This window comes from Neopsephotus bourkii, unplaced genomic scaffold (assembly GCF_033783945.1).
Source record: "Neopsephotus bourkii isolate Nb327-2 ecotype Australia unplaced genomic scaffold, CSIRO-AGI_Nbou_v1 NB_1067, whole genome shotgun sequence".
NCBI lineage: Eukaryota > Metazoa > Chordata > Aves > Psittaciformes > Psittacidae > Neopsephotus > Neopsephotus bourkii.
The window spans coordinates 4238591-4262756 of record NW_026901555.1 but is presented as its reverse complement, the minus strand read 5'-3'; the positions used below and the strand labels follow the sequence as shown (position 1 = coordinate 4262756).

At 43.9% G+C, this 24166-nt stretch overlaps 1 protein-coding gene across 3 annotated transcripts; it reads left to right on the top strand.

Annotated features, from left to right (window-relative positions):
• Nucleotides 1-16: 16 nt before the first annotated feature.
• On the top strand, nt 17-24166 carry HEPH (hephaestin). 3 transcript variants are annotated; one of them, XM_061361985.1, is made up of 21 exons: nt 17-138; nt 3058-3254; nt 5039-5283; nt 6032-6244; nt 6824-7003; nt 7406-7660; nt 8230-8398; nt 9388-9527; nt 10204-10335; nt 10949-11160; nt 12797-12947; nt 13247-13459; nt 14256-14466; nt 14737-14876; nt 15785-15916; nt 16830-16936; nt 17673-17898; nt 19259-19398; nt 19744-19906; nt 22017-22049; nt 23474-24166. In XM_061361985.1, the coding sequence occupies exons 2-21, from the start codon at nt 3091-3093 to the stop codon at nt 23716-23718; spliced, it is 3471 nt and encodes a 1156-aa protein (XP_061217969.1). In that variant the 5' UTR covers nt 17-138; nt 3058-3090; the 3' UTR covers nt 23719-24166. The 3 variants fall into 3 exon arrangements, with proteins under 3 accessions (XP_061217969.1, XP_061217970.1, XP_061217971.1); XM_061361986.1 differs by lacking the exon at nt 17-138 and adding an exon at nt 1239-1370; XM_061361987.1 differs by lacking the exons at nt 17-138; nt 3058-3254 and having other exon boundaries at nt 5144-5283; nt 6061-6244.

The window sequence follows — 24166 nt, the reverse complement described above, 5'->3', positions numbered from 1 at the left end:
TGGAGGCGAGGCAGCGCCTGCTGAAGATGCGGACTTTGTACGCTCTGGCGTCGGTGCAATTTCACTCCGCGACATCCCGCCGCCGGGGCTGCCTCCGGCTGTAGCCGCCAGCAGATCCCGTGTCCGCCCGCGCTGCACGTAAGGGACGAGCTCCTTCCCCCCTTCTCTCGAGTCAGGGAAGAAGGCGAGTTCAGGCTCTCTGCTTTGGTCAGTGGAAGTTGGTTGGCTGCTACATAAACTGAAGTCGAATCTTCGGTTAGTTTGTAATTTCTGTGCTGTTGGAGAATTGGCATGGGGAAGTCGTGGGAGTAGGGGTTCTGTTGTAAAGTATGAAGGTTCAGGGATGAATGTGATATAAAGTTGGGTTTGGGTTTTTCCTTTTTCCTTAAGGCATATATTTCAAAGAAAAACTAAGGTATTTTGGTTTTTTAGAAAAAAAAAAAAAGGAAGATTGTTGGTTTCCTTTACATTGTACTAGTAGAGTTACTAAATGATGATTAGTTGCTGTAGATAAGAGCGTGAGGACAGAATCACTGTAGCCTGCTGAACCTTCACTGAGTAAAGATTCAGTGATGCTGCTTTGCTGTTTCCTCAACTTGCCTCAGAGGTACATGTGCAGTGTCCTGATCAAACAAAAAGCTTGGGGTCCACACAGACTATTTGTAAAGCCTCAATAAAGCTGCCCTGGAGACCTCATACTTCACTTTTTCCAGTGCCAGAGCACATTTCACAAGCCATTCAGATTCCTGTGACTCCTGGTCAAGTATGTTTTCGGTTATGTGTCCTGATGCTGCTGTGTGCAGCTTTGATGTTGTAATAGGGACTCCGACATATAGGAAACCGAGCTGATACAGGGGGATTTGTCTCAGCAGGCAGCTTTTGTAACCAGCTCTAAGAGTTGCTGTTTACACCTGGTTTACAGTCTCAGCTTTGCCCTTTCCTAGGATTTCATGTTGCTTGCAGATACCACTAATGTAAGAGGACATAACGATTAGCCTACACTGATTTCCTGGGCTCAGCGGCTCCCTTGAGGATGGCCACCCCATGCACTGCATATGCTTTCTCTGGAAAACTGCTCCTGTGTACTTTGGCCTTCGGTGACAAGAAGGCTGCTGCTTTGTCAGAGTCATCCGCTGGCCCTTCCCAGCAGGGTGTGGAGGCTTCAGGCTGGTGCTGCCAGCTCTGTCTTTCCTTGTTGCTGTCACCACTGCCCTTTGGTAGTATGGTAAGACAGCATGGGTGAAGCTTTCTGAATGCCTTGCTTTGAAACCTCTTTACTGGTGCAGTGAGTTGGTCAGTGCAGGTACCTCACCTCCCCATGGGCAGGAGCGGTTTCTGGAGCACCAGCAGCAGGGACTGAGATTTGTGAGGTTAGTGCCATAATCTCTGCCCGGGCTGTGGGGAAGGGGCTGTTCCATGCCTGAGTTCCTTCAGGTGTGTGACCAGGACCTGAAGGGCTTGCTGGTGGAACTGCTGGGGCAGAAACATGGATTAAAACCATATTGGATTTAGAGAGATCCCTACAGCCCCCTTCTGGGAAGGGAGGTTTCTTTCTCCAAATTGAGAGTTGATTTCTTTCAAATGATCAATTTAATAACTGTGTGGAATTAGTTTTACTTGATTATCATTAGTTTCTGGGGGTATTACAGCATGTTTGGAACTCTGAAATAAGGGTTTGAAAGGTATCTATTTCTTTGTCATGTACTGGTGTTGAATCCTGTGTATTGCGTATTGGATGTGGGAAGAAATTTCACAGCTTCTCTTGGAAAACTGTTCTAGTGTGATGTCATGCTAGCTGAAAGTTTACAGAATATCCAGCTTTGCTGCAAATCTCGTATTTTTATGTTGCTATTACCAAAGGTGGGGGAGAATAAATATTGATAAGCTCTTCAGAAAAAAATCTGTTTGATATGGTGTTATGTCCCCATCCCCCTCTTCTTGAAATTAAGGAAAACTGATTCTGTTAAGCTTTCTTGCAAGGTCACATTTTTCTAATTCTTTTGCTTTCTGCTTCTCTCTGCTGAATGTTTTCCAAGTTGCTGTTGTGTCTCAAGAGCTGGATGTCTGTTTGAGATGGCAGTTTCATTATCAGTTACATCCAGCTTTGTTAATAATATCACTGGATGAGATTTCTTGTGAGTTTAGTTTGTCATCCATCTTAACCCTAAGCTACTTTCTTATCTTTTGGTGTAATTCTGCTGCTCCATCTTGCATCAGCTTCTTCTTCATACACGTGGTTCTTTACTCTTACATTCACAGAGATGTATTTTGGCTATTTCAGATAGTTTCTGCAGTTTACCCTGGATCCTTCTTCAGAGTATTCCTGGTGCTTATTCATACCAAGCTTGGTGTTGATTAGAAGTTTTATGAGTAAGGTCCTTACTTTGTGATCTAAATCATGGGGAAAATATTTAATGGAACTAGACTAAGCATAGAGCCTTGGGCAGCCCACTGTGAGGATGCACTCCCTGGATTACAGAGAATCACTTGTTAAGAGCAGTCTTTAAAGAAGTTGCAATTTAAAATTACTTCATAGTAACTAACTCATATGTTTTCAAGTGGCTTAGTGGAATAGATACTGGCAGCAGTTTAAAGCACAAAGATACTTGTTCAGGATTATTTCCTTTTTGTATGTGGTCCTGTAAGATGATTTGGGGCATCAGAGGCAGTGAAAAACCAGTCCCTTGAAATTCCAGTGTGTGTGGCACTTTCTGCCCAGGACACTGCTGCCCTAAGATGACAGTTACACATTTACAGGTGCTGACATAGCTCTCGCTGTGAATCTGTTCACCTCATCTCCTGCAGTGTGAATGCTTACTGAATTAGTATTCTGTTAACACTGTGGAACAAAGCATTTGGAAGCAAACTAGGTTAATCTGTTACAAGAAGCAGTGTTTCGTACTGGGGACTGATCAGCATGGCATATTCTCAACCCACCTTGAATAATGATCCCAACAGGATTTCTGCCGGACTTTTTCATCCCCTTGCAAAGTGTCTGGTACCTTCAAAGCATGTCATCATATTCCACTACCTTTGTTTCTCTTTTCTCCTGAATAGGTCTAACCTCTAAAAGCACCTTCACTTCAGGCTATGATGGGATTGTTTTGGTTGTTGCTGCTTTACATCCACATGCTGTCACCTGCATTTGCTGGAGGTGTCACCAGAGTTTATTACCTGGGGATCTACGAGGTGGACTGGAACTATGCTCCAACAGGGAAGAATGTACTTGCTAACCAAAGCATCGCACATAACCCGTATGTTTGCTTCTATAAGAATTTAGTCTGGTACTGAGTTGAAATAATAATTCTGTGAGTAATTTCAGGGAAGTATTCTGAGGCATCTAAGCAAGCAAAAAAACTATCTGATGTCTGATCTTTATGAGCTTAATGGTTAACTTATTTTATCATAGTGTTGGGACACATAGGAACATAGAAACTGTATTAGTGGGAAAATGAATGATCAGTTTAATGGGACATCCACTGCCTGTACACCAGCGGGGAGTACAAGCACTCTATAATAGAACCCATTGTGCAGTACTCTGCCCTGGGGTTTCATTTTTCTTAATTCCAGCTGATGATCAGCTTGTATATCCTGAGGCATGGTGACTTTTTCACCTTCATGTAAATGATTTCACAGAACTGGTTTGTTTTGTTTTGAATGGAATTTCAAGCATTAGACTTAATGGACCTTCCTGCATGTAATTTTAGAGGTTGTTTGAAAAATGCTTTTGGTTTCGTTGTGGAAGTAAATCTGGAAACTGAGTAATTACTTTGAGTCACTACTGAAACAGGCTTTAGTTTCTGTTTTCAAAACGTTAAACTTTTTTTTTTGTTTTTGCATGGCTTTCCACATCTTTTTAAAGGCATTTGTGCTTCCCTCCATCCCATTTTCTATGGTGAATGACCTGTATTTCTTGACCTGCTCTGTCGTTTACCCCACCTCCCATAATAAATAACACTGAAGTTTATACTTATCTTTCATAAACAGCACAGCAGGAATGGGAGGAGTTCACAGAAAAATGTCAAGGTCTGTTAGTTTAGTGTGGAAAAGTCTTTCTGGAGACACCGAATGGACTTAAAATAGTTCACAGGGTTAATCCACAATTAATAAGGACGTTATCACTGACTCCTGCAGTGATAATGAATGTAGTGGGTTTTGTTTGCTTGCTTTCATAGTACATGAAGAGAATGAAATTCAAGGACATTAAACTTGACACTTTAAAAAATGTTCTGTCACTGCAAACAATTAGGTAATGGGACTTATACAATGGTTGTAGAAAACAAAGTGATATTGATATGAATGATATTAATATGAATGCTTGAAAAGTTACTTTATTTTCTTGGGAAGAAATGGATTCTAAAAGTATGTTTTATCTTAAACTCTGCTAGTAGTGGCTGCAGGTATGACTACAAAGGGATGAGTTCTAGGTTGTACAATTAGAGCCCAGCCCTTCAGAATTTTCAATTACAATGTCAGTGCTTCATGTTTTAGTCTCAACTATTCATCTTCGAGAGATAAACATTAGTTTGTCTGTATTTCAGGGCTACTTACATTATGGCAGGGTGATTGATACTGCATGAGAAATGGGGAGTAACCTTGGCTCTCATTTAGCTCTCCCACTAATGCCTGGATCATGATTCATCTCTTATCTACTAAGAATTAGCCATGAAGTGCAAATGTACTCATGAGTTGAACTTTAGTACCTCTATGAGGTTTTAACTCGGGAAGCTGCTTACATCTTGGGTACATATCTGCCTGACTTGCCTGCCATTCTGTCTGCTAAAAGAAATAATTTGGAATCTGTTAAGTAGAAAATCATCGTTTAGATTGCATTTTGGTCAGAGAGCTCAGGAGATCTCCCCCACCCTCAAGTGATTTAGTTGCAAATGCCATGAAAGCGCAGGCAGTCCTCTGTAATACCAAAGCTTTCAGGTTTATCTGGGAAGGCTGTGTGTCATTGTCACTCTGCTGTGTTATCAACCAGCTGTTTTATGTAATGCATGACTCATGGTGCCTTTCCCTTTCCTGAATTTAACAGCAAGGCCTCAAAATTCCTCCAGCCTGGAAAAGACAGGGTGGGAAGCACATACAAGAAATCTGTCTATAAGCAGCACACAGACTCCACATATACCACTGAGATTCCTAAACCTGACTGGCTGGGGTTCCTTGGACCCATCATCCGAGCAGAAGTGGGGGATACCATCAAAGTACATCTAAGAAATTTTGCTAGTCGACCATATACAATCCATCCTCACGGAGTTTTCTACGAGAAGGACTCTGAAGGTAAATGGGGACTGCCATAAGGGAGGCAGAGTTTTCTCACTGGGAGCTTAGGAGTGCATTGTGGAAAGATGTCTGTAAAGCCACAGAGTTTGTTAGCCCAAAGCGATGTTGCAGCAAAGCAATAGTTTAGTGAGGTTACCTGATGTTGGTTTGCAGGTTCATGGGTCTAGGAGTGATTTACTGGCCTGGACATTACAGTACACAGTGTGGCTTTCTTTATTTTTATAACTTCCAAAACTTGCTAGTGGGAGAGTGGTGAAGAAGGAAAAGAGCTGTATTCATTATTTGAAGTGCTGTAGTATAAGAATCATGAGTGTGAGCTTCAGGTGGCTCACAAGAAAGGTGTGAGACTAAAGAACAGCTATTTGAAGCAACCCTAAAAATTGTGGAGAGGTTGACTGGGGCATGTTGCAGGGTTGAAGGCAAAGTAGCAAGACATGAAATGGGAATCATCTTTCTGACTCTGTGCTGTCCTGTTTGCTGAGAAAGTTACCTTACGGTGGCTCTGTGTCTCGGTCTGTCTTAGGGAATCATGATTAAATACTGTATCAGCCTTGTTATGGTGAGTGTCACTTTGAAATCTGCTACCCAAGTATCTGTGGGCAACTCTGTTGAATGAGAGCAGCTCAGCAGGGGGGTTGGAGCTAGATAATCTTAAGGTCCTTTCCAACCCTAAGTATTCTATGATTCTATGTGTGGGCACCTCTGCTCTTCTTGAATGGATGTTGTGGTTGCTCAATTGTTCTAGGATCCCTGTATCCCGATATGTCCCCCCAGGATCAGAAGAAGGATGATGCTGTTTTCCCAGGAGGGAATTACACCTATACTTGGACTGTCCCTGAAGATCACAGCCCAACTGCTGATGACCCAAACTGCTTGACATGGATCTACCACTCCCATATTGATGCACCAAAGGACATTGCGTCTGGATTAATCGGGCCATTACTTACATGCAAAAAAGGTAAAAACTCCCAAGAGAAAGCAGCTGAGGGTTGCAGCTTCATTCTGTATCTTTACAGGATTTTTGTTGTGATTTGAACAAGAGTGGGATGAGAAGGTACTTTGGTGGGCAGCTGCAGCTTCAGAGGAAAATGCAGTATGAGTGGAGAAGGCAGAGCCTGTGTTCTGACTTTGTTCTAGTCATTATGTTGTCTTGCTCCCTTAGTGGCTGTGCAGGTGAATTTGTAGGCCTCTTTATCTGAGAGCTGTTTGAATCCATATTAAAAGCAGGAACCCTGTCCATGACCTAGTTTATGTGTTAAAAACTGGGGACTGTTTGATTTCAGCAGGAAAGGGGAACATGGTGTGGTTCAGTCATGCAGTGGGAGAGGTGCTTGGGAGCAGGAAGTGTAGTAACAGGGACATACTAGATAAGAGTGAGTTTGTTGGAACTCTGCTATAAGCTGTGCTAGGATGCTGGGGAAAGCATCTGTCTAATTTGTGTGATAAGAGTTACTTTTCTACTGTTGTTTTAATCCATGTGCTGAAGACTGCTTTTCTTGCATGGAAGAATATTCATACATCCTTTCTTTCACTCTAGGAATGCTGACTGGCAGTTCTCAAAGACGTCAGGATGTGGACATTGATTTCTTTCTGATGTTCAGTGTGGTGGATGAGAACCTAAGCTGGTATCTGGATGAAAACATAGCATTGTTCTGCACAGATCCAGCCTCGGTAGACAAAGATGATGAGGAATTTCAAGAAAGCAACAAAATGCATGGTCAGTGTCACGTTCATGAAGCCACAGACTCTGTCCAGATGTTCCAGGGGTGTTGGTGCTCTTATATCTTGAAATGCACTTTTGGCTGTTGTATGCCAGGGAGAAGGGAGACAACAAGCTCTGAGATATTGTGCTAAGTGAACAATGTCACAGGGATACTCCCAACTCCAGAAAAAATGTTATTTTCCTTTAATCTTTGGCATGAGGGAGCCTTTGTTAGTAATTTGGAGATTGCAGAATACACTTAATTTTATGATTGAGTTGTGGGACTGCTCTCCAGAACAAGAAGGGGGAGTTGAGTTCTTGTTGGGTCCATCCTGCAAACACACCTATACTGTGATTTGCTGGCAGAATCTCTGAAGGACCCTTTTCTAATCTGATTTTTCTTGCTTGGTTTTGCAGCTATTAATGGTTATGTGTTTGGAAACCTCCCTGAGCTGACAATGTGTGCTGGAGATCGTGTTTCATGGCATCTCTTCGGGATGGGCAATGAAATTGATGTACATACAGCCTACTTCCATGGAGAAATGCTCAATATTCGAGGCCATAGGACAGATGTGGCCAGCCTCTTCCCAGCCACTTTTATTACAGCAGACATGATCCCCAGTAACCCTGGGAGATGGCTACTGAGCTGTCAGGTCAATGATCACATAGAAGGTAAGGCAGAGGTGGTAATATGTCCTGCACTCTGCAGCCTCTGTTTTATCTCCTGGTGTAGCCCTGTGATGCACAGTGTGGTAGGGGATAGTGCCTTGGGCAGCATTCCCACTGAAAATGTCGCTAGATGAATTGGGTGATTCCTTGCCTTCTATAAATTGGGGTGACTTGGTTATTTGAAGTGTGCACCAGACTTCCTGGGTTATGGCTTGTACCACTGTATGATGTTTTATGCTGATCAGTGGTAAAGACAATATTTGGTACAGCAGAAAGCAAAGATGAGGCAGTGCCTCAATCTGTAGTCCCTGTGAAAGGCACTTGCATGGTACACCATGGTACGTGAGGACAGCAGAAGGCTCTGTTTGCTCTTTGCCTGTACTTCCATAGAATGCAATTAAGCAGTTCTGCTCACTAACACTAACTCCTTGCTGTGAGAGCCATCTAATCACCTTCTGGGACAATAAAGGAGAATGGCCAGTTCATGGTAGGAAGGTGGGATTGTTCATTGCTGGTCAAACTGGTTGAGAGGGGTAAAGCGTGTATGTCCTCCTCCACCATGTCTTGAACAGCTGGGATGGGAGCACTGTATGAAGTCCGGCCCTGTTCTCGGCAATCTCCAGCATCCATCCTGGAGGGGAAAGTTCGGAAATACTACATAGCTGCAAAGGAGGTCCAGTGGGACTATGGACCTTCAGGACTCGACCAAAGCAGTGGAAAACGGCTGAGTGAGGAAGGCAGGTAAGCAAGAGGCTAATGGGCTGGGGCAATGTTTGGGGTGTCTCTGATCTGTGATGGGGAGGCTGCTAAGGAAAATGTGGAATTTCCTTCTTACCAAAATACATACCTGCAATTCCTGTGGAATTCCTGGGAAGGCAGATCACCCTATCTGGAAATGAAGGCTGCTACAGCTAGACTGTACTGAGAGCAGCACTAGGCACTTTGGGTGATTTCAAGTAGAAGTGTGCTGTACTAAGAAAGCACATCTTGCAGCAGACACAGGGTGGCAGAGCTAGCCTGCAGGTATGCTTCAGTATAGCCTTTCTCCAGCAAGCGGTTTCTGGGAAATCAAATGCAGTGACCTCTCCAACATCCTTCTGTCCCACGTCACATGGTTGTGATAGCAGTTGGTGAGTGATATCCCATTCAGACGTTGTCTAACTGAAACAAAGACGTTCTTCCCCCTCTTTTTCTTAGGACACTGTTGAAGAGGATATACCTCTTTCAGATGGAAAAGTATAAATGCAGAGTGATTAATGATTTACCAAAAGCCAAATAGCAACTCTTTTGCAGAACTTGGAAGGAAAAGCTCCTTATACCTATGAGCTGGCCTTGCAACTAAGCTGAGTCTCCTGCAAGGCATGTTATGTCTGTGTTTGGAGAGGGTGATGATGGAGGATTTGTCATTTAGAGCCTTTCCATTTTCTGCACTGCGGTTTTGTTCACTGGCCTGTCTTGCACATATTGTGTTGAGATGCTCTTCAGATCTGTGCCATTGAGCCCACCTGTAGGCCAGAGGTGTTCCCTGAACATGTAGGTAGATGAGTCTGTAGGATTAAAAAAGCTTCACAGAAAAGCTGTGCTTGTTCCAAAGTGGTGATGCAGTCCTTGTCTGAAAAGCTTCTTGATTTGGAGATGCTGCTGACATTGCCAGAAGAGTGTGGGGAAGAGGGAGTAGGAGAACAGGACTGATTTGTAGAAATTGCCTGACATTTTCTTTTTTTAACTAGCCCTGCTGAGCAGTTTTTCAAGCGTGGCCCTTACAGAATTGGAGGAGTCTACTGGAAGGCAAAGTATGTGGAATATACTGATGAGAGCTTCCGTGAGGAAAAGCAGCAATTGGAAGAAGAGAAACACCTTGGGATACTTGGTAAGAATCGTTCAGCAACACAAATTTGCTTTCAGTGTCAGTGAGATTGATGCTGATACCAGGGGTACCAGTTGGCTGTAGCTGCTCTCTCATTTCATGGTGCAGTGAGAGACATGGTGGAGGTGTTTTACAGCAGTTACACCTGAGAGTGAGTGGGACAGGCAGAGCATGTGAAATGGTAAAATAGGCAGAATCACTTTTCTACTGGGGCAGTATTCAGAGGTTAGCAGTAAGGGCTGAAGGATAAGACTGTTGTATTAAAGACTTAGTTCTTTTCTAGCTGACAGAAGCAGTGACTCAGAGGCGGGGGTGGCATTAAAGCATTTCACACCCCTCTTTACCTGCCTGCCCAGAGCACATGCTGGGTAAGCCTTTTGTAGGTGAGTGAGAGACCTGGGCCTTTTCTGAGGGTGTTTTGGCACATCTGGCCATTTTGTTACTTATTCTATGAATGCCTGAAGCCTCTCTGAGTTCTCCTGCAGACCCAAAGTGCTTTAAAACAGTTGTTGTCAGTCCCTGTTCCTGCTGTCAGGATTGAAGGGCCTCAAGCAGTGCCAGTGTGTGGAGTGCCTGCCTCTTCTGCATCCTCTGCTCACTCAGCCTGGGTGAAAAGTGGTCCTGGCTGCTTTGGCTTGCTGTTGCTCTGTTGCCGACGTGCTCTCTACAATTTGTGTAGGTCCAGTGATCAAAGCTGAAGTTGGAGACACCATCCTGGTGACATTTGTTAACAAAGCCTCCTGGCCATTCAGCATCCAGCCTCATGGAGTATCCTATGGGAAGGCATGGGAAGGGATGCGGTACCATGATGGTTTGTGGTTCTTTTTTTCTTGAGTAATTCAATGTTAATGCTGGTGGTGGGGCTGCACATCCCATACCTCCTCTGTGCTGGAGAGTTTCTGCAGCTGTGAAGGACTGGATGTGGTCAGGAATTAGGTACAAGCCACCTTGGTCCTCTGAGCCTGCCTGAAGCCTTGCTGAAGGAGTCTTTCCACTGATCTGGTGCCCAGGAAGGGTGCCAGAGGAGTATGCTTCCAGAGATTGCTTTTTCTGAGAAGAAAACTGTAAACCAAAGCTCAGATCATCTCTAGCTGTTTGAGACCTTTTGAGCAGAGGAGTGTGTCCAGTGCACCCCAGCTTACTTACACCACATGGTTCCAATATTTAACTCCCCAGATGCAGCTGGGTCTGCTTCTTTATTTCCCCTTGCCATGCCCACCTCTGCCATGGTGTGGTAGGAATTTTACATGGTACTGAGAGCAGATCCCTGTGTGCCTTAACTACACCCGTGTCATGCTTCAGAGATGCTGGGTGTTTAAGTAGCATGAACGAAGTAAAACCCAGTTTGAATGTAGCTGGTGAGAAGATGGAACTAAGCTTGTACAGGGACTTTGGGAATAACCGTGCCAATCTCTGTTTTCAAGGTCTGTTTGAGAATGGGGTTTCTGTTGCACCTCTGCACAACTTTACGTACCGCTGGACTGTGCCAAAGCACGTTGGACCCACTGCCAGTGACCCTCCATGCCTGACCTGGATGTACAGCTCAGCTGTGAATCCCATCAAAGACCCCAGTTCGGGCTTAGTAGGGCCTCTGATTATCTGCAAGCCAGGCACTTTGGATGAGAACAACAAACAGGTAAGAGGGGTTTTCATGCTGTGCTCTTACCAGGTTCTTTGCTTTCCTGTAGAGAAAGGAAGCAACAGCCAACCATCAGGGAATGTAATGAGAACAGATGTATAGTAGCATGAATCCAGCAGAGTAAAATCGAAGCAACAAGTCAGGTTAACACTGGAATGCTGGTGCATCCCAATGCACCAGACATTTTCACATGGGAAAGTCTAGTGTTCCAGGCTCCCCAGGGCTGCCCTGGAAATGTTTTTTGGGCTCTGCTTAAAAACTGACAGATGAACTTGGCTGAACTGTACATTGGGTGCAACTTTATAGCTAACTTTTGTCCTGAGACTTGCATAGCAGGCTGCTTTCGGAGGCATGTGGAGTAATCGTTGCAGTCTCAAAAACATTAAAAGGACTTTCACTTTCAGATTTTTTGCTTGAGTGATATAAGCTTTGAGGTGTGGGTGAGCTTCATTTCTTCTGCAAGATCAGTTCATTTCCAAGCAGAGCTGACTACAAAAAAAAACCCAACCAAAACCTTTGGAAATTATGTTAGTTTTTATGCTTTTAATGGAGAGGTGAAATCTGGAGGGTGACCAGAGCTTCCTCTTGGAATTTTACTTAGGTAGTCTGCTCATGTCAGTGGGGAAGGCAATAAATTAATATCCTCAGAAGTGCAAGACAGATCAGTAAAGCCTTGTGAAAAACACCAGGCAGCAGAAAACTGCCATCCTGTTTGTCTTGTGGTGTAGATCAGGGAGTGGCTGCTAAGTCTGAAAACAGCTTCCACAAGAGCCTCCCTGGAGGAGTTGACTGTTAGTGGTGGCATGATGTGGCTAAACTGGGAGTGCAGAAGAGATCAGCATGTTGCACAGGGTGAAAATGTGAATCTTCTGAGCAGGCGATCATGAATATGTACATCCCACTATGTGAAGGAGCTGTGATAATGATAAAAGATTTGCAGGTGTTGAAAACAGACTTGTTTGTAAAGGTATGATAGGGGAAAAGAATCAACTGGAGCAGAAATTCCATGATCTTGGTCAATCCTTTAATGAATGCTTAATTGGGAAAGGTGAATGGCCACTTCTCATGCACCTGTGTGCTGCACACTCAGAATTGCTCAGCCTTCTCTGCAGAGTGTCGTCCTGGGTACAGCTGAGGCAGCAGATATCAAAGAGACAATCTAGACAACACTAGGGGTATTCTTTTAGTGGGGGAATGCATCCTGCTTTACAGTTCTTTTCTTAGGAGATTGAACATTTTCAGGAGATTAAAGTAATAAAAAAAATAAAAAGAAATTCCCCATCCAGGCCTGTGGTAGGAGAAAGGAGGCATGGAATGTAGTCATCCGCCTGCCTCATGGGCTGGCTCTTGATTCCCAGGTCTGATCTGGAGAGGTGGTGAAAACACACTTAAACACAGGGATGGGGAAAGGAGGCAGTGATTTGGTATCCTTGGATTGATTCCAGTCACGTGTGTGAAATAACATGGGAAAACCACAAGTGGTGCCTCTTGTGAAACAAAAGAGGGACATTCAGCATGAGTAAAGGGACAGCCCTGGCCCTCAGTGGGGAACATGGTAGCAAGGCAAAAACATCCTTAACTGTAAAGATAGTTGGTGAGTTTTAAAAATTAACAGCCCTTATTGTAATTATAGAAAGGGATCGACAAAGAATTTTACCTTCTCTTCAGTGTGTTTGACGAGAACCTCAGCTGGTATTTAAATGCAAACATAAAGTACTATTTGAGGATGGAAGAGGCTTCAGTGCAAGAGGATGATGACTTCAAGGAGTCAAACAGGATGCATGGTATGGCCTGATGCTGTTGGTGTGCAGCAGGATTGAACCTGTAAAACATGGGGTGGTGCTCACCTAAAGACTGAGCTGGGGAATTGAAATGGCTGTGCTGTATTGGCCTGAAATCAGGTGAGGCTGGAGGCAGCAGGTGGGACATGGGACAAGAAGCACAGCTGTCTTGAAGTATGTCCTGAATGTGTTCAGGTGAATTACAAGAAAGCTACACTTCCACAGCCAGGCCTGATCTATCAAAGCATGTGCACAAAATGAATCGCTTACCTGCAGAGAATCAATTGCATTCTCCTTTGCAGCCATCAATGGAATTATGTTTGGTAACTTGCCTGGGCTAAATGTATGTGAAGGAGACAATGTGACCTGGCACCTTCTGGGCTTGGGCAGTGAAGCAGATGTACATGGAGCTGTGTTTCAGGGAAACACTCTACAGATGAATGGGATGCGGAGAGATTCAACCAGTCTGTTCCCCCACACGTTTGCTACTGCCTTCATGCAACCTGATAACAATGGTAAGTGCCTGCATATCTAACTTAGCAGAAGGCAAAGTCTCCTGTTGTGGTATTTGCTCCTGTGGCTGATTCTTCAGCACTGTAAACTCTTACAGAGTGAGCTGTGCTTTAGATCCTGTTTGGTCCCATTTATGAGGCCACAGCTCCTGCATTTGCATCTGATTCTGGAGAAGAACAGGAGATACAGGATCTTGTCCCACACTGATTCTCTAGGCTGCCACTTCCTATTTAATATTTGTGGTAACAGCTCTGGATGTTGCTGCCTGTGACCCAGAGAAACATGCATGCATGCATGCCTTTCACAGTAAAGGAGCAGATAGTGCCAGAACTTAACTCCCCTCTCCATGACTTGTGGAGATTCATGTTTGACAGACCCCAGTCCTCCCAGTTTGCAGGGAGGGCACACAATACGGTCTTGCTTACACAATGCAATGGCCTCAGCTGCCACTTGTCTCCTCCCCTTTGGCATTTGCAAGCTAGACCTTCAACAGCATCTCAGCAGTGGTAGCATGGTTATGTTACTCTGCTGATTTCCTCCCTTCTAATAAGCTGCTTATTGCGTAAGAAAGCCTTCTGAGATTTTTTTGTTTTGTGGGGGACTTTGTTGCGCCATTCCTACTTAGTTTCTCTAACGGCCCCTTTTAATCTCAGCCTGTGGCAACCAAGCTCCCTAAACAAACACCCATACACACAACACATACCAATGTCAACCATGTCACAGGCTCTGCATGGGAAGCAGCTGTTTCTTGGGATCTCTGAAAGTAGCTGATCTCTGTGTTCATACTGCCTCCCTCAGGGATCTTTGAGATCTACTGCCAGACGAGCAATCACTACCAGGCTGGAATGAGGGAACGCTACTCCGTTTCCAAGTGTGGAAGAAGAGATCCTGCTCCTGCCCATCAGTACAGGGGTGTGCGGATTTATTACATCATGGCAGAGGAGGTGGTGTGGGACTATGCACCTGACCGGAGCTGGGAGAGGGAACGGCACAACCATTCTGCAGAGAGGTAGAGCCTGTCTTCTGGGAAACCCTTTGGCAAAGTTTCTCGGTACACTCTCAGTAAACTGTTGGGTATCTTGGCCATTCTGTGACCTGGTGCATATGGCACTGTTGGTGGTGCTGCTGATTGGAGCTGCAGCCCCTGCATCACTGTGCCCATCTTTGCAGCCAAAGCAGGTCTCGGGAAACCCATTCACTAGTGAACCCAATGTCATAAGGTAGCTGTTGATTGTCCCTGACCTTTTGGGTCTCTCAGCACTCACTCTGCATTTCTCAGCTATGCCGATGTTTTTTTGAGCAACGAGAATGGACTGCTTGGCTCCAAGTACAAGAAGGCAGTTTACAGGGAGTACACCGATGGGACTTTCCAGACCCCCAAGGCCAGGATAAATGGTGACGAGCACCTGGGAATACTAGGTAAGGGTATGTGTAGAGGGTATATTTTCCACTCACACAGTGGTGGGACTTGGACTCTATAGAGTTTCAGTGCCTAAAGGCTGTAATCTGAAGCCCTCCTATTTATTTAGGCATCTGCTAAATGACGAGGAATTCAGACTGTCTCCTATCCATATCTAATAGATTTGGAGGTAGCAGTAAAGAAGGTCCTGAACACATCTTGTAGGAAACCATGGATTCTCATGCATGCCTCTGCCAACTTTTTCATGTTCTCAGGCAAAGCATTCTTCACACCTGCATTTCTGAGTGTAGGACAGAAATAACTGCTGACTTCTAGAGAGCACCCTGAGGGGTGTAGGTGAAAATCTGTTGCTGTGAGAGAAATGTTTCTTGAGCCCAAAGCAGGCAGACATTGAGAAGTGGAGGAGTACATTGCGATGACTGATCGGCCCATGGAATCACAGTAATGTGTTATGAACCTAGGACTGAGTAGTGCTAGAGCAGCAAGGCTAAGGCAGTGCCTACCATTCAAAATAGGTTGCAGTTCTCATTTGTGACCCTTTTCAGGCCAAACAGAATATTGCCACATTTTTTTGAACTAGCACCAAGGGATGATCACGATGTGGAATTTAGCATAGCAGTATTCAGAAATCAAGCCTTAGTTGTACTGGGCACAGTTAAAATGCATAACAACCTTCACTTCCCTCATTGTGAAACTCAGTCTGGTTTTTGGTTATTTTTGTTTTTTTGGTTTGTTTTTTTTTTTTTAAGATTTGAATTGAGACCAACCTTCAATTCTGTCTTTTGGGAGGTAGAGAAGAGGGAGGGGAATGTCATAAATATATTATACATCTTGAGATATGGGAATATCCTCAAGACATACGTTGACAGTTTTTGCTAGTCTCAGAGTACACTTTTCCCATCTCAAGGTCCTTTTCTGTGGGCAGAAGTGGGAGATATTCTCAACATTGTGTTCAAGAACAATGCCACACGACCCTACTCCATTCATGCACATGGGGTTCTGGAAAGAGAGACGGGACAGCCACAAGTAGCAAACCCTGGTAAGTCACTGGTCTCCAACCATATTCCTGTATGGGTTAACAAAGCTAATTTAGCCTATGGCTAGGCTGGTTTCCTTAGGCAGGCTTAGATGTACTTGTTTTCTTATGGTAAAGAACTGAAACTGAACAATAAGTAGTCTTTCAAGTTCATCTATGTTTATTGATACCATTTGTGTGGAAATAGCAGCCCTGGGAATTCATATTCTGCTCTGACACCTAGGATGATTGTAGCACAAACCTTTCTGTGTGCAGCCTTATCCCCCACACTGTGTGGAGTGTCTCTAGGATGAAGGGTGATGACAGTTCACAGCTCAGTCCTTGGTAGCTCTGGGCTAACTGCCCATGATGGAGGGAAGCCTGCCCTTCTTTGGGACCTATACTTTGTGATGTGCACACTGATATGAAATGGGCACAATACACAATTGCTTGCCAGGATGCTGACTGAAATCACCAATTTTTGTCACTGTCCAGGTGCCAATATGTGTAATTTTTGGTCTCCTTCGACTTGTGCAGGCTATCTAAGCAACAAACAAGTTTTCAGCGAGGCCTTGTCTTTCTGAAACATATTGTTAATATGCAAAATAGTAATCTTAAAAATGAATTTGAGCATCATAAATATACTTCAGAGATGAAAAGTCATCTCAAGCTCCATCTGTCCTGAAGAAAAATGGAATTTCTTTGATCAGCTCCATCCTCAAAGCTGGCAGATAAAATAGAGCTGTGCTGACACCAGATAGTGTGTGCATCCTATGGCCCCTCTACGTTGCTTGTGAGAGCAGAACTTCATCCTGCTTCACAGTATTTTGGGGAAGGAAGATTGAGTCCAACAAAATCAGAATTGAAATTGCACTCTTTCTGTGTTATTCTGCATGCTGCTCAGCAAACTGGTGTTAATGGTTCTTCTCTCACTCAGGTGACATTGTGACATACCGATGGGAAGTTCCTGAGAGATCTGGTCCAGGGCCAAGTGATTCAGCTTGTGTTCCTTGGATCTACTATTCCATGGTGGACCCAGTAAAGGTAAAGTAGAAAGTAGAACCAGAAAGGCCCAATTAGATGTGTTCTAGTATTACCTAATGAGAGATGGATATAATTTAGAGATTGGCCCAGCCAAGAGGTAGAACAACAACCCTGTGACATGTCCAGCATTCTCCTGGGAGAGAAAATCTTCCAAATTTGTTTTGATATTGGTCCTTGTTTATCTTCAGCATGAGCCTTCATAAAACAAGTCCACTTTCTCCTTGACAGTAACCTTCCTTCAGTGATTTGTAGGGTATGATAACATCTCCCAGTCAGTCATGGCTTTTATTTAAGAGCCATAGTGCTAACCTATAAGTGCAGAAATTCTCCAAAATTAGGCCCCATGGATAAAGCAGGAAGATTTGAACATTGCTAGGATCAATTACAGCACTGATTTCACAGGGAGGATCTGTGAATAAACTAACATTCAACCCAGAGATTACTGCCCTTTTATCTCAAGTTGCAGTTTTTGCAATCAGAATATTTTGATACCATTCATATTTGACTTTTGGATTTGCATTTAAAAGAACATTTTTAGTCTCTGGTTTTGTGCTTTTGTAGCTGATGTTCTAATGAGAGTACTTACACACAGTAGCACTGTTTGTTTTCAGTGCGGTGGTACAGGGAACAGAAAATACTGTTGCTGAAAGGCAAAGAAAAGTGTGTATAAGAGAGAAGGTGAGAAGATCTTTGCCTCAGAGTTCTGCGAGTGTTTTTTCTCCTTCACTGTGATTAGGATATGTACAGTGGTCTGATTGGACCCCTGAAGATCTGCCGGAGAGGGGCACTGCGATCTGATGGGATCAGGAAGGATGTAAAGAGGGAGTTTGCTCTACTGTTCCTGGTTTTTGATGAAAATCAGTCCTGGTACTTGGAGGAGAATGTGGAACATTACAGTAAGGGAAATCACAAGGAGATCAACCTGCTGGATGAGACATTTGTGGAAAGCAACAAAATGCATGGTAATGCCTGGTAGACACCCACTGAACACCCATTACTATCTGCAGAAAGGTCAGGTTGATTCTGTGACCTCTAAGTGGTCAGGCACCCAAAACCCAAGAGCTTGACTCCTGGTGAATGCCCTCATGATTTTGCATTGGACAGAATTAAGCTGTATGTTCTTAATATTGCAGCACATACACAGTGCAAAGATTTGATCTACAATGAAGACTGTCCATTATGGCTGTCCCTGTCAAAAGGAGTAGCAAGATATGAGCCAGAGAGGTTAATATCTGGTGTGTCTAACTTGAGATAGGAAATAAAATCAAATGTGAAATTAACTTGTCAGACTAATTTAATTTGGTTTGTCTTGGGACCAGTAGAATATATTAGATTTCAGATTGACCAGCCTATGTGGCTGCAATACATGACTCCGGTTGTTTTAGCCGATTACCCAAAAATGGAAAATGACATTTCTACCATAGTAGGATGAACACCTTTCTCTATATTAACATATTTATGTTAGCTTCTCTCTCTATTCTATCTGTAAAGTATTCTCAGCAAAACAAGTTCCCTGGCAGTTAACAATTCTTCACTATTCTTATCTCCTTATGTGTACTGTCATTATGACTGAGTGATATAAAGAATCTCCAAATAAACATATCCATGGAGTTGTTATTGTTAAACCAGTGTTACAGTTAGCTAAACCAACACACTGAAGTTTGATGCTTTTTTTGATCTATACAAAGTGACAGTGGCAGATCTGGGTGTAAAACATGGGTGTTCCTGCCCTTGGATGGTGTTCAAGTCTTATTCCCTCTGTCACCTGAGCATGAAAGTTTCCACTGCATTCAGCTCACAGTTTCAGTCCTTCTCTTGCATTTACAGTCAAAGCAGTATTCCTTCTGGCTGTGCTAATTATGATATAAATTCCTGCCATGTAGTGATTTTACAAGTGATCAGCATGTAATATGCAGCCAGCTTGAGACACAGAATGACAGGGTTGCCTGTTGGCAGGATTTACCCATTTTCATTGTTCAGGTAAGTTGTTCAGAGATTTAGGTGTATATAGATATATACATATTTCCTGATCATTGGGCTAAAAAGTCCATTTTTGCATTTTGACTTTTAGAAGTAACCACCTCTGCAGTTTTCAGCAAGAGGTAGTTTTGGAGATTTCAGCTGAGCTACAGCATGGCCTTGCATCCAAGTTGCTGCCAAACTTCTAGGGGATTGTCATATGGAAGACAGAATCATGCACCAGTTGCTGTATGAGTTTTGTAGCACTAACTTGCAGTCCATGTTCTTCCTCTGAAATGGTTCAGCATTGTTACCATTTCAGTAACAGCTTTTTCTACTGTTTCTCTGTTGTTTGTTGCACAGCAATAAATGGGAGGCTCTACGCAAACTTGCCTGGGCTGACAATGTTCCAGGGAGAGTTGGTGAACTGGTACTTGCTGGGAATGGGTCAGGAGATTGATGTCCACACAGTCCATTTTCATGCTGAGACCTTCATATACAAGGTAAGAATATCCTCTCGTGATAAAGCGGAAAATGACCATTGGTATAGCCACTTTTATGTGACTCTGGACTTGAACTTGAATAACCTCGCAGAAACTTCACCCATCTAGGAAAGGGATGTGATTTTACACATCCAAATCTGACTCACTGAGCCTTTGTATTGTGCTGATATGTCTAACCTAACCTTTAGGATTAGGTTGCTTTCCCAGCTGCAGCCAGGAGTTCTTTTTCTGAGCTTTTAAAAGCTGTAGTAGCATTGAAGTGCTCTCCAGGAACACAAATAGAATTTTCTTCCTGTAAAAGAAGCACAGAGCACTGCACATAACAGCCTTCCTTCCCTTTGACAGAATGGCAAAAGCTACAGAGCAGATGTTGTAGATCTGTTCCCTGGAACCTTTGAAATGGTGGAGATGTTGGTTGGGAACCCTGGGACGTGGCTGCTCCACTGTCATGTGTCTGATCACATTCATGCTGGGATGGAGATACTCTTCACAGTCTTGCCTAGATCAGGTAGGGAGCTACCCTTGATTGTTGTTGTAAAACATCTAACAGCACTTTCTACTCCTGCTGTTAAATTCTGTTTGTATCACACTTACAATTTTCTTACATGTCATAAACAGCCAGCTAATTGAACAGGAAATTACTTAAGTACTAGCAATTTCAGATACTCTTTTTGAATATGGTAATACCTGCAGCTGGAATTAACAACAAATGAGTTTCTGGGGCTTACAATCCTTACATTATTCTTACAAGCTTTATGTTAGTTTGTGTCTGAGAAGCAATGTTCAGCCATCAGCCAGTAATTGCTCTTGCTGAGGATATTACCTGTAGTCTAAATGCACATCCTAATGCTTTTCATTTCACCAGGAAACCCTGGGAGGTGCCCAAAGGTGGGTAAGTCTGTCCTGGGTTTGGCTGTGACAGTTAATTTTCTTCATAGCAGCCCAGATGGTGCTGTGATTTAGATTTGTCACCAAAACAGAGCTGATAACACACCCATGGTTTTGTTATTGCTGAGCTGTGCTTATACACAGCAGTGGTCACGTCTTTTCATGTTTTTTACTCCGAAGGTAGGGTGGGCAAGAGGCAACACACAAGTTGGGGGTGTTTTGTTTGTTTTTCCTTTCTTTCCTCCCTTGCTTTTGCCCTTCCAGTTCCCTCCCCATTCCTGCTGGGGGTGAGTGAGCAACCCTGCTAGCTCATCAGGTGCTCAGAGACTTTGTGATTTTCTGATGTGGTTTAAGCCCAACTGATAACTCGGAACCATGCAGCTAGTTGCTGTCTGCCCTCCCTCCTTCCCCCCTCTCTGGGCAGGATGGGGGGGGAGAATCAAAGGAATGCAAAACCTGTGGGTTGAGAGAAGAGCAGATTAATAACTGAAGTACAGTATAGAATCATAGAATAGTTAGGGTTGGAAAGGACCTTAAGATCATCTAGTTCCAACCCCCCTGCCATGGGCAGGGACACCTCCCACTAAACCATGTCACCCAAGGCTCTGTTTAACCTGGCCTTGAGGACTGCCAGGGATGGAGCACTCACAACTTCCATGGGCAACCCATTCCAGTGCCTCACCACCCTTACAGTAAAGAACTTCTTCCTTATATCCAATCTAAACTTCCCCTGTTTTAAGTTTTAACCTCTTACACCTTGTCCTGTCACTACAGTCCCTAATGAAGAGTTCCTCCCCAGCATCCTTGTAGGTGCCTTTCAGATACTGGAAGGCTGCTCTGAGGTCTCCACACAACCTTCTCTTCTCCAGGCTGAGCAGCCCCAACTTTCTCAGCCTATCTTCATATGGGAGGTGCTCCAGTCCCCTGATCATTGTCGTGGCCTCCTCTGGACTTGTTCCAACAGTTCCATGTCCTTTTTATGTTGAGGACATCAGAATTGTGGACAATACTCCAAGTATATATAATACTTAGAATAAAGGAAATAGCAGGGGGAGGTAATATAAAACTAAAAGGGTATGGGGGGAAAAAACACAAACCAATAAATGCAAATGATGCACAATACAGTTGCTGACCAATATCCAGCCTGACCTCAGCTGCAGTTGGTCCTTTCCAAGTAACTCCCCTCAGCTGATGTCCTGGGCATGATGTGCTGTGGTACTGAATACCCCTTTGGCTAGTTTGGGTCAGGCGTCCTGTCTCTTGTCCCTCCCAGCTTCTTGTACACCATCTCACTCGCAGAGCATGAGACTGAAAAGTCCATGATCAGGGTTAAGTGCTACTGAGCAACAGTGTAAAACATTGGTGTGTTATCAGGCAAAACACAGCATTGCACAAGCTACTAGGAATAAAGTTAACTCTAGCTCAGCTGAAACCAAGAAATTTTCTCTCAAAGGCTGTAAAGGGTTGTGTGGTGGGAGTGGGTCTGCTTTTGGAGCAGGTAATACAAAAACACTCCTGGTGTGTTGTGAAGAAGGGAAATGTTGACAGAAAAAAAAAAACAAACAAAAAACCCCAAACCAGAAAACCAATCCAAAAACCCCCAAAACAACAAAACCTGCAAGCTCTGGAAAATCATGCTGCTTGTGGACCTGAGCCTTGCCAAGCGTGCCATGTTCATGACCCTCTATCTGTTCAGCCTAACGCTTTTTCACTCTTTTGTTTCCTTTCAGAGCCAGAGCTTGAAGCTGTAAACTACAGTGCAGGTATGGTGTATGTTGCACTGCTAAATACTCTGTGTGTGAGGTGGAAGAGAAAGGGGCATCTCTAATCAGTACAGAGATTTAGATCTGTGCAAAAAGAAGGGAGGAGTACAAACATCACTTATAGCCTCTTCTCTCAGGCTGGCCAGCATTTTACTCTGAGGTTGGGCTACTGATGGATGAGAGGGAAGGTTCCAGGTTAGTTTATCTGTTCTCCAAATGCCTGTGCTCTGATAATAACAAGTAAGGATGTTGTACTTGTTAGGCTTCTTTGACTGTGTTGGGTGAAAAAGTTTAGTGGCCTTGCATCCTGTTGTACTTGCTGTATATGGATTCATCTTCAAAGCAGAGTGTAGGCTTAGAAACTGGCAGAGATTCAAAGGACTTCAGAGGAGAATGTTGCAAAGGAAGTGATTTTTCTTATCCCTTTCCATCACACCCTGAGGGACACCTTAGATTAGTTGTTCTCCCTTTTGGGGCTGTCAGTGACTGTGGTTTAGAGAATTATCACATTGATCATCACTAGCTCAAGGGACTGAGTCAGCATGCAAAGAAGCACATCTGCTTCCTGGTCTGTTCTTCCCCCAGGAAAAGAGCCTGAGCACATGCCCTGGCTCTTTCAGGTATTTTAAAGAACAGATGCGAGAAGACACTTGGTTGAGCGGTACCAGGGAAGAGTAGTAGATAAGGTCCTTTTAAGGTTTCCTAGCAGTAAAAGTCTGAATAGTTTATGGTGGTTACTTATTTCTCTGATTTCTTTAGACCTTTCTCCACAACTCACTGGGTGTAAAAAGTAGGAAATGTCAGAGCAGTAGTGACAATATGAAATAATTTGTCTTTACCCCATGCTCAGGCACCAGCCTGTGTATACTCATGAGGTGAAAATCCTTGATCACCAGTTGTTACCTCTGCGAATAGCTGCTTTTCTCGAAAGGTGGCTGCTGCCTCTATGTGGAAGCATAAGAGAGCTCAGGATCTCAAGTGGCTCACCACTGAAATGACTTAACGTGCACTCAGAATAATGGTGGTTAGGACAACAGCCATGTGCATGGGAAGCTTGGAGCAGGGTGGGGAACTTGGAGCAGCCCTGCTCTGGACAGATGTTCTTTTTTCCATTCTTTTGTTCTTAACCTAGCCACTGACTCCCCACAGAACTCGGGTTATTTCTCTTGTGAGTGGGATAGCAATAGTTAGTTGATTGGGTTGAACAGTTGTGAGAGACAGTGAGGTCCTGGGATGGAGTGGATTCGGGAAAGAACCCTTTGTGTGACCTTAGCTATGAGGGTCTGTTAGATGAATGGTGATCAGGTCTCCTTTGACTTGCTTTGATTGCATTGGTTCTTTTATTCCTTTTCTGTATTTCTTGGAACCTTTCAGTGGTGGTATTCTGGGCTCTAATTGGAACTATATTTTTGTTTATCACTCAGAGCTGCCACTTGAGGATAAGGATGAGTCCCAGAAGATAACGCTTTTTGGATCTAAGTTGGCTCAAGGACAGATAGAGGCCACAGTCATCACTCTAGCCATTGTAGGAATGGTGCTTTTCCTGCTTGCCTGCTTCCTCCTTGGAATGGTCATCTATCTGGAGAGACAAAAGAAGTTAAGACGCAATCGGAGGTCCATCCTGGATGATGGATTCAAACTCATGTCTAAAAAGAATTCAGGGCTGTAACAGCCATACGAACTTTGGGCTCTGTGCTTGGAGCAGAGGCTGGACCGTTGTCCACAGCAAAGATTTTAGGTCATCATTTCGATTGTACACTGCTGTTCTAGAAGCTGAGGAAGAAAAGCTGAAGCCCTGATCTCTCCATGTATTCTCCTCAGCATTCTAAAGAAAAAGTCCGTCCAGGAGAGATATGGGAACCCTTTGAACTGACAGGAAGACAAGTAACAAGAGTAAAATCTAAAATACTGCTTTTCCTCAAGAAAGAGAGGAGACAGTCCCCTATTCTGTTCTCTCCAGTGCAACTTGCTTTGGTCTTTCTCAACAGACTAGCTTAGGCCAAATTCCAGTCTTGCTCTGTTGCCAGAGCTGAGTTGGGGATTGTCTCCTGAGAAAATGTGAGTCTTTGAAGTAATTAATCTGAAGGAGGAAGGTGATCTCTTTTTTTTTTTTTTTT